The sequence below is a fragment of the Centroberyx affinis genome, unplaced genomic scaffold (genome assembly GCF_046629955.1).
Source record: "Centroberyx affinis isolate AG114_WGS23_722 - 3 ecotype Tasmania unplaced genomic scaffold, CSIRO-AGI_Caff_v1 ptg000100l_1, whole genome shotgun sequence".
NCBI lineage: Eukaryota > Metazoa > Chordata > Actinopteri > Beryciformes > Berycidae > Centroberyx > Centroberyx affinis.
This window is the reverse complement of record NW_027278802.1, coordinates 301,361-319,336: the sequence shown is the minus strand read 5'-3', so window position 1 is coordinate 319,336 and position 17,976 is coordinate 301,361. Positions and strand designations below refer to the sequence as shown.

At 42.8% G+C, this 17,976-nt stretch overlaps 1 protein-coding gene across 5 annotated transcripts; it reads right to left on the bottom strand.

Moving 5' to 3' along the window:
• Window positions 1–403: 403 nt before the first annotated feature.
• On the bottom strand, window positions 404–15,393 carry LOC139647109 (noelin-2-like). Of its 5 annotated transcripts, XM_071522982.1 has the most exons (10): window positions 15,289–15,393; window positions 14,126–14,130; window positions 13,382–13,418; window positions 11,478–11,627; window positions 9,602–9,757; window positions 6,914–7,133; window positions 5,995–6,101; window positions 2,119–2,295; window positions 1,790–1,963; window positions 404–1,059 (listed from the first exon to the last, which is right to left on the bottom strand). In XM_071522982.1, the coding sequence occupies exons 1-10, from the start codon at window positions 15,391–15,393 to the stop codon at window positions 739–741; spliced, it is 1,452 nt and encodes a 483-aa protein (XP_071379083.1). In that variant the 3' UTR covers window positions 404–738. The 5 variants fall into 5 exon arrangements, with proteins under 5 accessions (XP_071379083.1, XP_071379091.1, XP_071379062.1 ...); XM_071522990.1 differs by lacking the exons at window positions 13,382–13,418; window positions 14,126–14,130 and adding an exon at window positions 12,526–12,540 and having other exon boundaries at window positions 15,286–15,393; XM_071522961.1 differs by lacking the exons at window positions 13,382–13,418; window positions 14,126–14,130 and having other exon boundaries at window positions 15,250–15,393.
• Between the last annotated feature and the right edge of the window lie 2,583 nt (window positions 15,394–17,976).

The window sequence follows — 17,976 nt, the reverse complement described above, 5'->3', positions numbered from 1 at the left end:
ATAAAGCTAAGGCGCAGCTGTATCTCCTCCACCCTCCCTGCTTCCAAACAGAGAAGACAACGGAGTCTCAGCAAAGTTTAACAGTAAGGTTTATTGAATGAACAACCATGCTGACTGAACACGTCCACGACCACATCACAAACCCAGATATCTTCACCGGGGCTGGGGTCCACTCATCACTACTTGAACATCACTTGGGGCTCGAAGTGAGTTGAAATTCAGTTTGTGAACTGCGCTTTCGACGATTTGACCTCAACTTCCAAATCACTTCCAAGACATGAGTGGAATGGAAATGCAACAGAGTGTGATTGAGCTCAAACTGTCTTGACTTCCCTCTAACTGTCAGCGCCCCCCCCCTCCCCCCCTCCCTCCCTCCGCCCCAGTGTAGCAGAGGTGGTTAATTTCCGTCTAGACCATGATGAGTTCTCTTGTCTGTGACCTTTAGACTTGTGTTAGACAACCGTGCATTATGTCTAGTTATTAGCTCAGTGCGCTAACACAGTCCAGAAGTGCACAGGAGACTCAAACAGACAGTCCTCACTCTCCTGTTGACATGAATGGCCATTGTGTGTATGTATGTATGTATGTGTGTGTGTGTAGGCGTGTGTGGGCGTGCATCCTCTCCTCCACCTGCCCATTCTTTAAGTGTCCCAAGTACCCATACCCTTTCATTGCGCCTCCTTCCACCTTCACTGTAACTCTCTCTCTCTCTTATCACTTTCTACTCCTCCTCCTCATCTATCCATCACTCCGGATGACGTGAAACAGCGTGACGTTGTAGAGAACCTGGTGTCCGTTGTTCCAGGTGTACAGCGCTCTCTCCCTGGGGTTGTAGTCCATCATGCTGATGTGCGAATACTGGTTGTGGAAGGGTATGTCGGTGTACTCGTACGTGGAGGAGTTGGTGTGGTAGGCGAAGTGCACCTTGGCCCCGGCCAGGTGGGAGTTGGTGACGTAGAGGGTGCCGCAGATCATGAAGGCCTCCCCTGCGCTGCGCTTAGGAAACCCCGTGTCCCAACTGTGCAGCACTTCCAGTGAGCGAGGGTCCAGACGACTAACCTGGAGACAGAGAGGGAGGGGAGGTTTCCACACTCATACACACACGTTTGTGATGTTACAACATGGGCAGCGGTGTAGCATAGTGAGTATAGGGGACTGTCTTTCGATTGAAAGGTTCAGACACCACTAAATGCCTAACACTACGAGTAATGGAGCTTTAATTATTGTTCCCCGCAATGAAATTGGGGGAGGGACTATGGATGGGCCCCAGTCTTTTTTTTTCTTTTCATTCCACTGATAAGGAATGCCTAAGGGGGGGCGCTATAATGTTTGTTTACTTGTTTGTCCATGTGTTGCACAATATCTCAGACACCGCTGGTCAGACTTGGGGGCATGATGCATTTCACCACTGTGTTTCAGCATTTTCAAACACTAAATAGCCCAAGGGTGCTACTATTACAGGTCAAAACAAGGAGACATTGTAGTTCCTGATTGGCACAGATTGCATCATTCGTGGGGGTTTTCTGACAACTTGTTAACCCAAACCTTAGCCCGAGATCTTAACCTTAAAATGGCCCATTTTCAAATGTGCTGATTTTCAAACGTTCTCTCATTCTTTTGCTTTGTTCTCACAAGAACAAAATCGCAAGAACACATTCACACACACAACACTTGGCAAAATTCACTTGACCACAAAATAGATAAAAAATAACACGCAAATCCATGCACAAACACAAGCACGCACACATTTACTTGCCCTTCCCTCCCCCATGCCACATGCAGACGGTACCAGTATGTTTCCAGCGTTTGGGATGGAGGTGTAAACCGCCCAGAGCCCCGTCTCATCAGCCATGAGGTCGATGTCAGACGACCCTCCCCAGCTGTACGGGAAGGTGTTGTTGTAGCCCGCTCCGCTCAGGCTGCGCTGGAGAACCACTCTGCGAGAACGGAAATGGTACTGAACCTGGCAAGACACACACACACACACACACACACACACACACACACGCACGCACACAGACCGATACCTGTATATTATCATTCAAGTCAACTGAATACCAAAATGTTTCTGTGAACCAGTTGCGTACCAGCATGCTCCCATTCCAGCCAGGACCTTACCAGGATGTTGCTCTGGTGCTTGTTGTAGTAGAGGGAGCCGTTGTAAACCACGTGACCGGTTCCTGCCCAGGGGTGGGGCAACAGATGCTGCACAAAGTTTTGCCCCTTGGTGAAATCCCCCATGGTTCTGTACTCCAACACACGTCTCCCTTTATAGTAGCCGTCCATAGACCAGACCTGGTGGAGGGAGGGAGGGAAGGAGGGAAAGAGAAGGTTAACTGGCCACGGTACACCTCTCCCTCACCTGAAGCCAAAACAGGCTTTTGATTGGCTGCACTGGCTCTACACAAAACACCCGTCTAAACGTCTGTAAACATGTCCTTGTGTTTCTCTGTTCCCTGGATGGTTAACCATCCTAACGTTATTTGAGAGAACATCAAAAGGGAAAAACATTCTAACTCCAACAGACTGTGTGTGCCTTTTTTATTATTATTTTGGCTGGTAAAATTCATTCTTGGCAGATCTTTTTTTTTTTTTTTGTTTACTAGCCCTTGGCAGGTGAGCCAACAAGTTAATTTTGGAGACTGTATCTCAACACACCAACAGACACACCTGCACCTACAGTAAGCAGAAAGACAGAGGTAAAGTACTGCAAGCACTGGATCTCATCACATGTAAATGACAATATGGGAAACCAGAACAGATCCAGTACAGTTCCAAGGTGCACTAGTGACAGTGATTACATTACATTACATTACATTCACTTTTGTCCAACTTACAATAAGTGCATTTTGTCAACAGTAGTCAAACCAATAGTATATCAGCTAATCCTTAAATAGGAATAAGTAGCATTTGTAGAATAAGAGTTTTTTTTTTTTTTTTATTAAGAGTAGAAGGGGAAGAAGATTGTTTATATCATTTCATCTGAATGTGATCTTAGGCTTCCTAGTTGATCAGATGCCTTAATCTCTACTATGGAGAATACAGCACATATTACACATATTTATATAACACATATATACATATATAACATATTTCCAGAGTATATGCTGATAGATAGATAGATAGATAGATAGATAGATCACTTACATCATTTTATTGATTAGATACTGCTCAAAAAAGAACATGTTTTGTACAAAATATTTTTATCGCACCGTGACAAAGGTTGATAGTGTAAGTATAGAGGAGTGAAGTGACTCACCCTATAACTGATTGACCTGAATGGGATAATTGTCTGATGAAAAGTAAAACCGGAAAATGTAAGAGTAATGAGAAGAGGTGTAAATATAGGCCAGCGAGCGAGGAGAGGAAGAGGGGGCGATGGTGAAAGAAAAAACCAAGACGGAGATAATGGGAGAGATAAACAGCCGGAGAAAGTAGATGATGGGGGGGGGAGAAGACGTGGGAGGGGAGGAAAATTGAGAGGAGACGGGATGGGGGATTAATTATCCAAAGAGGGAAGAGATGTGAAACAGATGAAACGAAAGGAAGGGGTAGAAAGGGATGGGCAGAGAGAGCATTCTTGGTGTAAAAGATGCTCGTTATTCCCTCTGCAAACAGAGAAAAGTACAGAGGGCAGAAAAGAAGAAATAGATGAAAAAGGGATGTATGGATAAAAAGAGGGAGAGATGACAAGGGGGATGACCTGAAAAGTTTTTCTTGATGGGTTAATAATAAGAATTTCTCTCCTGCGGTGACAGCAATGCTTTAAAATACGGTATAGTTTGTTTGTAGCAGCGATATAAAAAATATATTGAGGATTTTACATTGAATGGGAGACATTCAGACAAAGGTAACTGATTACAATGATTGTGAGAGCTTTAAATAACACACAATCAAACTGTGTTTAATCAACACACAGCGGTTGGTTTATAAAGACAAATGAGACAGACTGATTGCCCTCTTCTCTCCCTCCTTCCGATCCTAAAGTACTTTCATCTTTTTCACTCCCAACCTAAATTCTTCCCCTCCCTCTATTTTAATTACAATATCCTAATAAACTGTGTTTCAAAAGAACATGATTCCCTTTGTTTTCTGACAGCTGTAATCCTCCCGCATTTGAATGCACCACTTGCTTTACACAGACAGGCTCCCAAACTCTGATTATAAAACAAATGGTGCATGCAGGGGAGCGAGTGGGGACTTTTTCTGTTCCATTATCTCTCGCTTGCACTTTAGTTTTAGAGATTGTCGCGCTGCCTCTTCCTCTTCCTCCCGACCTGGCCTCCTCCCAAACTCCCCTAATGTCTCCCCTGACCTGTCCTGTCCTGGCTGCCTTCCTCTCCACCTCCCCTCTCCTCCCTTTCTCTCACTTTTCTTTTTAATCGCCTCCCTTGCTCCTTTTATCCCATCGCGCTTGTCTGCCCCGTCTGTTGTCCTTTTGATCTACCTTCTCCCTCTCCTCCCCTATTCTCTCTTTTTTCCTTTTTCCTCTTTCTGTCCACCCCCTCTTTCACATTCCTGTCTCTGTCCCCCCCCCATCCCTGTACCTTTCTGTTTTTCCTCGCTCTTCACCAACAAGACCCATTCTCTCTCTCTCTTTCTCTTTCTCTCTCTCTCTCTCTCTCTCTCACTATCGGCACAGACATCTTGACAGTTCAGGGGATATCCACACCTCAGCAGCTGTTCTCAAACACAGCGACAGGTGTGTGTATGCGTGCGCATGAGTGTGTGAAAATATAGTGCGTGCGTGCACACATACACACACACACACACACACACACACACACACACACACACACACTGATGAGCTAATGAAGAATTCATAAATGCCAAACTGGGACCCTGCGCTGACACTGTAGTCATGGATACCAAAGGATATATGAGAGTGACTCGACTCTGTGTGTGCGTGTGTGAGTGTGCACGTGTGTGTGTGTGCGTGTGTGTGTGTGTGTGTGTGTGTTTACAGGTGTATATGTGGTATTAGGTATCTAGAGAGCTTTAGTCGATAAGACCCAAATCATCCAGGCTGGAAATTTGTGAGCTTGGAATTATAAGGTTCTACCTGATTTTTTTCATCAAAATTGAGTTATCCACATACTGCATATTTATGCTTGTGTTGAGTTTTTTTTTTTTTTAAAGAACCTTTTGTGGTTAAATATTTAAAGGATAGAAAGTGCATAACAGTTTTGCCAGCTGGCACGTCACATCTTTGATGCGAAATATCTCAGAAATGCACACAGATAAAACCATATAATCCAAAGCTCACAAATGATCAGGGGCCTCCACAGAGAAAAAGAGTCTGTACACATATATATACAGTATGAAAGGAACAGAGACAGAAATAGAGATGGCAAGGCGGCACAGAAAGAGCTTCCTATCCAATGCAGAGAGCGACAGACAAAGAGAGAGAGACGGATAGAGGGATCCGAACAGGGACAGGGACAGAGGCTGAGAGAGAGAAGAGAGAGAGTGCCAATAATTCAGAAACGCTCCAACAGCTTCCCAATAAAAGAGCTCCCACCCATAACCCGGTTATTGTAACAACAGTCGCACGAGTAACTCCGTAACAGGAGGCAATAACTGGGATACTGTTGCTGTATATAGCTCCCTCTCGTCACCAGGGAGACGCTCTAATAGGGAACAGGCAAGGGTCACCATGGCAATATAAATCACACCTGGCAACTGGGAGACAGTCGCCTTGACAACAAGCTTAATATGCGCTCCCCAGAGAGAGAGAGAGAGAGAGAGAGAGAGAGAGAGAGAGAGAGAGAGAGTGAGTGTGTGTATGTAGAGGGGGTGATGCGTGTGGAGAGAGCAGAGAGCAGAGACAGAGTGCACATAGGAGTCAAGAGGGAAGTTGGGCAGAAAGAGACAGAAAAAACAGATTAAGAAAAATGTAGAGCCTAGCTACCTTGTGACCACACTCACAACACCTGGCACACCTGCCACACACACACACACACACACACACACACACACACACAGTACACCTACCCTGCTGTCGGAGCTGGGAATCATGGCGTCGGTCATCCAGGAGCCAAAGCGGGACCCCGAGGCTCTCACGGTGATGGGGCTGCTAACCCCAGTCAGACGACCACAGCCTGTTTATAAATGATAAACGCATTGTGTTAAATCTGCCATGAAGATGTTGGGTGGGAGGTAATCCAAATGAAAAAAAAAAAAAACCTGTGCATTTTAAGAGTACAAAATTTTGCGAAATGAGCATGATTTCTTAAAATGCAAATATGTGCTCCATGCATGAAAAGTGAGAGAAATACATTTCTTCACCATGAAAGGATTACATGGAGGAAACACCACCAGAAACGTTTGACACTGGAATAGTGTGGTGGGAAGTGAGGTGGAGGAGGCTGGGTGGTGGATGGAAGGATACACCCAGGTTTAATTAACTCATGTTAAGAAGTTTTCTACTGCCAGTGAAGTTTTTATTTTTAGTGAAAGTTTCTTTTTCAACCAAAACAAAAACCCTTGCCTGAACATGAACCTTTTTTTTTTTTTGTTACTTAATCTTATAGCCAAAGTTTTAGTTTCACTTTACTAAATTTAACCGTTAGCTAACTGTTTCGTGACCAACAGGAGAAAATGGCGTGTCCAATTTTTTTGTATTTGTCACATAATCCTTTTGTGGTGGAGGGATGTGTCTTCACATAATTTAACACATAACAGAACACGTAATCTGCGTTTCAGAGTTTATTATCATTTCACAAAATGTTATAAGATTGTGTTGCACTGGTTATTTGAACTGAGTAATGTTTTTTTTTATTGTCTCCATTTTTTGATAACTTTGCTTACTCCACTTTATTCCAATAAACGGAGTGTAATTGTGATAGACAAAGCATAAAGTAATGCTGTTACATGTAAGCCGTTACCATGTAATCACAGTTGCTGCACGTACCCAGTTTGTTCATGCAGGCGTGCAGCCTGGTCTCCAGCAGTAAAACCCTCTGCTGTAGCTCCTCATAGTCGTACGCTCCTATCTCCTCCTGAATGGCTGTCAGAATGATGGACAGGTTGAGCAGCTCGAGCCGCAGGGTGGCCAGCGTCTGCAGGTCGGCCCGGTACTGCTCCACCACTGACAGGAGAGGCCGCAGCTGGGACATCTGCCCCTTCAGCTCCTACAGGTGGAGGGAAGACAGAGTAGAAGGGAGAGACAGGGAGGGCAAGGTGGCTTAATGAGATATAGGCAGAAAATGATAGAGTGAGGTAGAGATATCAGCTCAAAGAGGAGAGAGGAAATTAACATTATTCCAATCTAAAAAGAGGTGGGAGGCCTTCATGGTGGAGGAGAGACTCGGGTAGAAAGGAGAGCAGAGAAAGGCCAAAGTTGAGTTTGATTAATTATATAGTGACAAGGGGAGAGAAGAAAAGGAGAGGCAATAAGGGAGGAAGAGGAGGAAGAGAGTAGAACATGAAAGGAAGAAAAAAAACAGAGGTTCAAGGTTGCAGACTAGGGAGTGGAGTTGGATATGAAAACAGAGGGCTTAAAAGAAGTGTCAAAGGGCGGAAAATAAAAAGGTGCAAAGAAAAGAGAGAGATGAAAAACGTTATCGTGTCCTCAGAACATCACACACGCAAACACAAAAACACGCACAGCGCACAGGCTGGCAGTCAGTCAAACACTTTGCGTGGCTAATCCCTCCCCTGCTATCGCTTCTCCTTCATCTGTCTCTAATCTCTCACCCCCGTTTCATTCCTTTATCTGCCCCCGTCTCTCTGCCTGCCCTTCACTTCCCCTCTCCCTTTATTTTGCTCATTCCTCTCATCCCCAGTGAAAAACTGCAAAATGATGTGGGGCAAATCTCTTTATTTTTTTCTGTTATTTTCTTTCCCCATCTCTCTCAAGCCCTCTGTCTGTCTGTCTGTCTGTCTGTCTGTCTCAATCTCTCTGTCTTCCCCTCTCCTCCATCTCCCTTGTTCCCTCCCCCCTATGGGATAAAGATACTGTTTAGTTATTGATAAACTTAGTTGCATATCACATAAATATTCACTATTTCTGCCTCTCAGAGCAAAGGGAGAAGCTTATGACTGAGAGAACCCCCAAGGAGCAACACACACACACACACACACACACACACACACACATAAACTAACTGTATAAAAACTTTAAAACATCCCCCAAAGCCCCATAATGTTGTTATGAAGATGCTCGGCGAAAGATGAAAGGCAGAAGGGATTTATGGGAAAAGGGAGTAATGTTCTCCTTTTTGGAGAAGGAGTATAGGCCAGAACATGTGTGTGTGTGTGTGTGTGTGTGTGTGTGTGTGTGCGTGTGCCCCTTACATAGAAAATCTGGTGATCAGACCCGTTCACACTGCACTGAAAGCCACCAACTGTATATTTACTGTAAGTTGGTGTTATTGGACTGATTCATACCCAGCAAACATTTTGTTGTTGATATACACTGAAAACACGTGTAAATACAAAATGAAAAAATGAAAGTTGAGCCGACCTCCATATTCAGACCTTAAATACCTTTCTGATACCAGTTCAAAACAATTTCCAAGGCTGTTTTTATATACAGTTTCATCATAGCATATTGTGAAAATGTTGTGTTTTAACATTAAATTTGGTCACCTCCTGCATGTTGCTGCTGTTGCTGCCAAAATGCTCACTGGATGGTACTGTTATTATTCATTGCAAATAATTGTAAATTAATTTAAAACAATAAAACTTGAAAAACAGAGAGAATGCCATGATTTAAGGCTGTCAGAATGAATTTCAATATTCAAATTTCAAGTCGAATATCAAAAAATCAATAATTTGAGTCCTGACCTGCCCATTGAATGCACCAAAAACGTCAGATTTTTTTTTTTATTACAACCAATTAAACTGAACGCATCACTGGCTCCTCTTGCCTTGGATCCATACGCTCTCTTTCTCTGTCGCTCTGCGATACTCCTCTACTAGCCTGCTAGTTTGTTGTTAGCACACACATGCCTGGCAGAGGCATCATGACAGAAAACATCCAGCCTGACGAGGAGATTACTACTGCTAATTTAGGAAGCAGTGTTTGGAAGACGTTTGGATTCCCCCCAGTAAAAGGCACGACTCACACACTGATTTATTCTTATCTGCTCTCGTGCAAATTTAAAATAAAACACCAACCCCAATCTTTCAAGAAACCGAATAATCATGTTGTGAATTAACTCTGCATAGAATCACTATTGGTTTATAATGTATTGTCGCCCTACTTTCATGTGTCAATATTATGTAAATTGTATTATTCATATTTGAACTTCAGACAAACTTGTTTAATGTCAGTCAATTCATAGTGAAATGTATCTCTTTTTGGGGCAGTAGACAGCCATAGATTGAGTGCAGTGATGTTGCCGTTTCACTGGCACCTTCTCCACAGCGCTGTGTGACAGAAAAGGACATGAAGCCACCAAATTGACGGCTTCCAGACTTTTGCCCCCTTCATGAAAGATGTTCGCGTGTCTGGGTCCAGGCAGGAAACTTAAGCTTGGCATGCGTGAAATCAATGTTTTCACACCAAAGGTTATGTGTTCCCTAAAGCAACCGTCTCACTGTGTGTGTCTTGGTGTCTGTCTGTGTGTGTGTGTGTGTGTGTGTGTGTCTGTACCTGCAGGCCTTTAGCAGTCAGAGTGCGGGGGCTGCCAACGTAAGTGTGTATGCGTCCATCCACTCCTCTCAGCAGCGGCTCAGAGTCTCTGACATACTGCAGGTCTCTGGATGTCCGCAGGTCCACCACCTCCATTGACTGACTCACATTCTGGACCTGGTCCGCACACACACACACACACACACACACACACACACACACACACACACATACAATAATGCACTCAGTTCATGAAATTTTACGGTGACGTTTGTACCTCCATTCCAGTTTTTTTACATTAACAGAGAATGCATAATAGACTCCTGATGTTGTGAGCAATCAGTACCGATGTGACGTTTGCCAAAAACACTTAGCATTGGTTTTAGCTGTTGTGTGATGACTGCCACCTGTTATTTGCTTACAAACACCTGTTGTTTGTCTACCAAGATGGTGATGTAATGGAATATTGAACATTTCCACCAGCTTTGCCAATGACAATATGGTGCAAAGTCACCGTGATCACATTTCTCTTTGAAGGAACCTCTCATCAGATCAGTTTATCCACGAGAAGCTGACATACAAAACATTCACATGAGATTTGGACATCTGTCAGGAGAAATTCATATTGCTATAAAGCTTCTAGAAACATTCCCACACTTGTTTTCCTTCGCTACCCTGAATAGCCACAGCACACTTCAAATCTCTTTGATATCAAATGTAAAAATAAGTATGAATAAAATCCATTAGAACAATGACCCAGATATCCAGAAGTGATAAACAGTCTGACAAGTAATTATACGCAAACAAACAAACACACACCCAAGCACAACCCGCCCACATCTCCCGCTGCAACGCATGCTGATAAAGCCGGAGACGAGCAGGGACATTACAGCACAACACACTCACACACAAACACACACACACACAGACACACGTGCACACACACACAAATGTGCTCACACATACGCACACACACACACACAGCAGGATCAAGGTGTCACTTCCAGAGACACACTGAGTTAATTAAGATTCATAAATACAGAAGCCTCCCAACAGGAAGAGGAGAGTGAGAGAGAGAGAGAGAGAGAGAGAGAGAGTGAGAGAAAGAGAAGAGGAATCATTTCTGATAATTCTTGTCTACCCACAAGCCCTTCTCTTTCTTCTTGTCAGGCAGGACATTGTATTACAAGCGGGCGAAAAGATTAACTTCATACAGATGTTGATGTTGTTGTTGGTGTCTTGTGCCTTGACTCTTCATTTTTAGAGAGAATACAGAATGTGTATCAGGAAAACTGTACTTAGCAGTGGGCTGATGGTTTTCAATAATTCATCAACTTCTGTCATAGATCACTTCTCTTTCCCACTTTCTCTCCATCACTAAAACACATATGCATACATCCCAGTAAATGGAATGCATACATTGCCAGTAATGTGTCCTCGCACTCAGATGTATATGCACACACACACATGCACACACACGTATGCACACATAGGCCTACAGTTTCTCAAATAGGCTTCTGAGCCAGTCGGCAATATACAATAAAGTTTTTCCACCCATCAGTCAATCTTTCCTTTGAGTTTAAACTCTTTTGGCATGTTGAATGACAGAGAGTCTGTAGAGGGTACAGCTACTGATGTATCAGGGATATATCTGTCAGTCAAGTCAGTGAAACCTGTGTATGTCTGTATGTGTGTGTGCTTCTCGGTGTGTGTGTGTGTGTGTGTGTGTGTGTGTATGTGTAAGTGTCAAAACAAAGAGACAGTCCAGTGAATATTTCATTCCAGTACACTGCCTTTCCCTGTGCTGCATTGCAATGCTGACCAGTGAAACATGCATGAACGCACACACACACACACACACACAGGCACACACACGCACACACGTGCACACACACACCTGTTCAGTCAGCAGGCGTAGTTGTCGGCTCCGAGGGTCTCGTTTGCAGAGGTTTTGTGCCGGGGCAACCACTGTACACACACACCTGCCGTCCGGATCTGAGGCGGTGCTGTACACCTGCCAGCCCTCCTCTGACCCGGGGTACAGACCCTGCAGGACAAAAGACCGCATTACATCATTACTACAACCACGCAATTACTGTATATAATATCAGCTGTGCATTCCCTGGCTGAGGAAGTCTGTAAAGTAAAACCCATATGTATCTTTTTCCCTCTTTTATTTTCAGAGGATTTCAAGGTGAGGAAATGTATTCAGTCAGTTGGATTTCTATGATGATTTACGTTGAATTTCAATTCCACTTCCTTATATTCAGTTCAGATTTGAGTTTGACATTCTACTTTATTTACAATTTATCTTCAAACACAATTTTTATTTACAGTAAATCAATTTGCAGTTGCTTCAACAACTGCAATGGTTTAACCCCCTTTGACTTTAGACGTTAGATATTTTCCTGTGGTACATTATATTTCAGAATGCATTCATTTAAAATATCTTCTATGAGATCAATGCATATTACAATATTGTGTATTCTATCAAAGAGGAAAGGACTTTCTGAAAAATAACTAGAAAGTAAGTTAAATTAGCAAAAACAATTTCACTCTGATAATTTTGTAACACTTTGCTCCATCTCATTAAATGTTATTCTGGGGCTGTAGTCAGGAGGTTGGAACATTTTTTTCCTTTCAAATGTTTCTAATTTTGTGTTTTGCTGATAAATGTGATATCAGGTCCCATCATGACATCTCAGTGGGGTTCAGGGACTGTTGCACACTGTGGTTTAAGTAGTTCATTTATGGATGGCATTCAAGAAAACACAGAGGTTGCATGCTCCTTGCACTTTCCCTCATTTAATCGTGCTATGGAAATCAATGTGTAAATTGGACATTTCTCAGCTGAGGCAAAAGCAGCTGTGACATCTCCCACATGTCTGTGTCCAGGAAAGCTAGCAGCATAATTGAAGTGAGCTCCCACCCTCTGCATTCACAGCCTGAGCTGCTGTCATCTGGCAAAAGTCACCAGGTCCCAAGAGCTAGCAGAAATCTGTACAAAAATGATTTACACCATACTCAGAGTCCATACTAATGCTCAGTGCTCAGGATGAGTGACTAATGTGCAGCCTGTGATGTGAGGATACTGCTGCTGCTGCCATTTCATTTACAGTGTTGTATCTTTTCCATTATGGTGGAAATCAGAGTTAGTCTATTCTAATCAAATAATATAATGTTATAATGTTAAATGTTTTTGTTGTGCTTGATATTCAGCCTAAATGTGACAAAACGCTTTTTTTTTAATGTTTATTCTTAAATAGATTTTTCTGTTATTTGAATTGTGAATTGTATACCTTGACAGTGTTTCTTTCCACATTAATATTTGAGACAAAAACGTCCCAAAATAAACACATTTTGAAATCCCTTTATACCAGAAGAAAATATGCAAATACTTTTTGAATGACTGCATATAGATATGCAATGAAAATGCTGAGGTAGTTTTCAAGCTTTTCAGGGCTGCAGCACACAGCAAGGCACAGAAATCCACCACAGTAAGTTATTGTTTCAAAATGCCACCCGAGTTGTTATATAATCATACATGTAGGGGAAGAACATTTATCTATTTTTTGGTTATTTGGAGCCTCATTAGCTAGTACTGAGGTGACAGTGATTGTTCCTTGGGGTCCAAAATGCAAATAAATGTTGCACTCATGCATTAACTTAGAGAACATGTGTGATCATGAGCCCATTTAGGTGAGATTTAATCAGGTTTTTTGTGTGACCTAAATTTCTGTAACACGTGAAAACAATCTAAAGGCACATCTGAGCCCAATCCAAGACACTCCAGTGTGACACAGCACTCTGGTTGGGAAGCGCTGGTAGACGAGCTGCCCTACAAACCCTGAAAAAGGATAAAGACAGAGGAGGAGAGGAGAGAGGAGAGAGGAAGAGAGGGGAAGACAGGGCCTGGAGGGACTGACGGAAAAACACTTTTAAATCAATCCACTAGGTTTGGTATGGTAACCTTGAAGCCCCGTTTACAGCGTGATGGTGATGGCAGCTGGGGCAGCAAAAGAGGAGAGCATGGCCTGGGTGACAAGACAAAGAAAATAGATAATTCAGTTCAGCATCATTTGTGCCCACTGCTCACTGTAAATACAGAGAGGAAGACATACGGCACCCAAGGGCTCATTTCCCACCAGGGAAAATGATAAAGATCTACTCAGGCAGCTCAGCTCATTCTGCTCAGTGTAAATACAGAGAACACAGTGCTAACAGATCTGGAGTGAAAACGTGGGCTGGAAGTAGATGACGAGGTTTCATTATTCCTGCAAGAATGTCATTCAACAATTGATTCATCGCTGGTCAGTGACATTGGACAATCTAAAGCATACAATACATAAAACAGCCTAAGGCTTATTTTACACACAGAAAATAATAAAAAATCTCTATGTACTTATCCATCTTGACAATGGTTATATTCACGCATCAACAAACCAATTTCCAGCAGCATAACAGCTTTACATTTCAGTGATTTTTTTTTATTATCTGTCACTCTCTCTCTATCGTCTCTTTAATTAGCAACACTGCACCTCTTACACCTTCTCCATCTGTTCTCCACCAATTCCTGTGTGAGTGAGTGAGTGTGTGTGTGTGTGTGTGTGTGTGTGTGTGTGTCCCTTTGGCTGTGTGTAGGCGTTTACTTGCGTGAGACAGCATGCACTTGCTGAACTTGCAAAGTACCACTACATAGCAGCTGTGGGGCGCTTCTTGAGCCAAAAAGCAAAATCAAGCAAAGCACAAGTGCGCATGCACACACACACGCACACTTACACACACACACACACACACACACACACGCACAGAGTTAAGAGTGTGTGCAGTGGTCCAGCATGTACATGTCTGGGGTTGCCAGGGTGTTGCTAGGGCAACAAATCGCTGGCTGTCCCATGGGTGAGTCAGCCTTCCCCAGGAGAAATATCACCACACTATGTCTGACAGAGAGCAATCTCATTACTCCTGTGAGGGTGTGTGTGTGTGTGTGTGTGTGTGTGTGTGTGTGTGTGTGTGTGTGTTTGAGGGTATGTGCAGCAGTGCGTACATACTGTACATGTGTACTGTGTACTCTATGACTCACGTTAACCGAAAAGGGTTGTATTTATTTTTTATTTATTATTTATTCTACACATCTGGAACATCCTGTCCTCGTTTTGTTTTATTCTATATATATTTCTCTAGACATATTTTTCTTTATTTGTTGTTTTATTCATCCGTCTCTTTTCTGCACCAACAGACACATCAAATATCTGCTGCATGTAAATGTACCTGATGTGTTGATTCCTACATTTGATTCCTCTCCTTTCCCCTAATGATATATACAGTACGCTCCTCTGTGTTTCAGACACAGCAGTTATTTTTCTCTGATACAAAACAAAGACATTATACAATTACACATACAGACAGTGGATGTTTGTATGAACAAAATACTTGATAGCACCAAATTAAAACATATGATGGTACTTTTGAAAGGATAATAACTTCACCTCTTGGGTGACAAAATGATTTTTTTTGGATCGTTTTACTGACTGGCTCCTATAGATTGTAGAGATACTGAAAAATGAAATTTATATAACAAAAAAAATCCAAAACAGATAATATTTTGGAAAGAAGTCTTCATATGTTTATCTATATGTGTGTGTGTGTGTGTGTGTGTGTGTACATACACTGACGATCCTCTCATGTGTTCCCTCAGGGGAAACGACGGTTCCATTGAGCCCGACCAGCGAGGGGAGAGTCTGGGACATCCAGTTAGTCACCATAGCCATGGTGCTGAGCACCGCACCGATCTTTAACATGGGGACACTCATGCTGACGCACACACATTCACACACACCACACACACACACACAAGAAGCAACACTCACCGGTCTCACACACAGTCCAAACTGTTGAAAGCAGTCATGCTATAAACTGCAGGTGCACACGTTTAAACATTATGACACATGTAAACGTTGTGTACACACTCAACAGTTTCAGATCGCACTCACTCACACACACTGAGTCCAAAAAGAATCCAAATTCAGTGTTTCCTACAGCTCAGTCCAGACTGGGATAAAACCACAGCGGGGTTGTCCCACTGCTGGGGTCCTGGTCAGAGATGAAGTCTGCGCTCCTACACGACTCCCTGCCACAGTTTAGACAACATATCCTGGTGCACAGTCACTCCAGATGCATCCGTGTAAAGACGCATCAAGTCCAAACATCCAAACCCCAGCTAGGACTGTGTGAGATTTGTTCCTCGACACCTAGGAAGAGGAAGTCCTGCTGAGCTGTAGTCCATGTGCTCCTTCCTTCGCTCGGCAGTAAGACGCTGTGACTGAGCCAGCGCTGCTCCCTCATTTATCCCCCAACTCTCCTCCTCTCCCTCCACTCCCCCCCCCCCCCCCCTCTCTCTCTCTGATCCACACACTCCTCCTCCATCTCGCTCTTACTCCTAGTCTTACCTGTCCTCTCTCATTTGCACTTTCTTGTTCACAACACATTTGACCATGAGGGAATTTACATGTTGGGAAAAAAGAAAGACAGCGTGCTCAATGTGCTCAACTGAAAGGCCAAACACACTCCCTTAATAACAAGTGTTCATGAAATATGAAGTCAGATAATAAACCTCCACCCTCCATTTCATCATCTTTTCTCACTTCTCATCATCTTCTTTCTACCCATACTCATCTTTTCTCCTTCTTCCCTTCTCATTATTGTTCTTTCCTCTAAATTCTCCATTCCAGACAATTCTTTCCTTTGCCTCCTCCATTTCCCCTCTCCTTTCTATCTATTCATATATCTCATGTATGTAAGTAATATATGTAAGTGCCTATAAAACCACAATACTCTGGATTGCCCTGTCTTTTGTGTGAGGATGTGTGCATTTGCATGTGTCTATTGCAAAATGATACAACACTGCCACCATGTGGCCAGCTGTGACTGCCACAATCAACTTCAGTCTGCTCGTAATTTTTCACTGGAGTTATCAAGATGAGACACAAGCTGATGATCTGAGAAAGAAAGTACAAGATGCCCAGAAGCTGCTTCATTTGATCTGTCTCTGCAGAATCTCCATGCTAGCAAAGAAAATCCCCAAAAAGTCCACATCACTGCCTACCTTTCAAGAAATCCACTGCTATTTATAATTTTCTAAGTGGACTTAAAAAAGAAGCGCTGACGTCTTCAGTGAGATGTGTGCTGTCTGCTGGATTAATACCTAATGTGTGAGAGCACTTCCACCGGCACTGTGAGGAGATGAGATAACACTCAACTGAAAAGAACACGCTTGAAAATTTAGCATGCTGATTGTTCTATATTTCATGCCTGGAGCAATTATGTGTAGACAGTTTAACTATAACCCACACCGAGTGTTTCATTTTGGCTGTAACATTCTTGTGCTTTGTAGCTCAGTCAAGAGCCCCAAGGACATGTATTATACATAAAACAATAACTCCCTTCAACGAGTATGCTGAACTAACATGAATATTTCAATCAGCAGCACTTAGGGATAACACAGTCCTTGGAAGATGGAGGGATACGATAGGGCTGACTTGACAACTGAGCATTGTAAAATACCTTCAGGGGATTCATGGTCACTGACTACAGGGCAGCGTAGGCCACTATCTTTCTCTCTGTGCATTTCTATTGAAAAAGTATTGTAATAATAATAATAATAAACTTTATGGAGAGAGTACTTTTTGAAACAAAGTTACAAAATGCTTCACAGCACAACAAGCAAGGAAAATAACGACAACAACCAAACCAAAAGACAGCAGTGGTAAAATAAACAGATAATAAAATAACACTAAGAGAGAGAGACAGCTCTAAGCGAGAGAGACAGCTCAAAACACAAAACTAGAAGTAAAAGCCAGTTTATAAAAGTAGGTGATTTAAAAGAAGACACTGAAGAAGCTAGCCTGATCACTTCAGGCAGCACACAAGCAGATCAGTGTTTATCTATTCCTTCTGAAGTTGCAGATCCACAAAGTATTTCAGATCTTTGGGCGCAGCGTGAGAAGAGGCCCAGAAAGATTTTGGGTGAAGACACTGAATGATTCCATCAAATTTAACAAGGGGGGTTGTTTGAGAGATACATCTGTGTTTTTCTTTACTTTCCCCACAAACACAATATGTAAACTTTACATATTCTATCTTATTAAAATGGACGGGATCTGAGTCAAAGAGGGAGGGTACAACAGCATCTATCACTAGCCTAAACTTCACTTTTCCCACCCTTTACACTGCCAGCTAGCAATAATGAGAGGATATTATATTATATGTCTGTGCAGCCAGTTAGAGAATCAATATTCCAGCATTTCCACTAAGCCAGAAAGGACCAGAGGATAATGATGAAGTGATAGAGAGACAGAAAGAGAAGGCTTAGGGAGTGGTGGTTTGGGGGGGGGTGT

Bases quoted from the DNA above. Each gene is read 5' to 3' on its own strand.
- LOC139647109 (XM_071522982.1), bottom strand. From the start codon at position 15,393: ATGAGTGTCCCCATGTTAAAGATCGGTGCGGTGCTCAGCACCATGGCT. The intron at 11,628-13,381 runs GTGTCACACTGG...TTTGTCCTGCAG, and splicing joins CGCTTCCCAACCAGAGTGCT to GGTCTGTACCCCGGGTCAGA. The intron at 1,964-2,118 runs GTAAGGTCCTGG...GTGTCTTGCCAG, and splicing joins AGCACCAGAGCAACATCCTG to GTTCAGTACCATTTCCGTTC.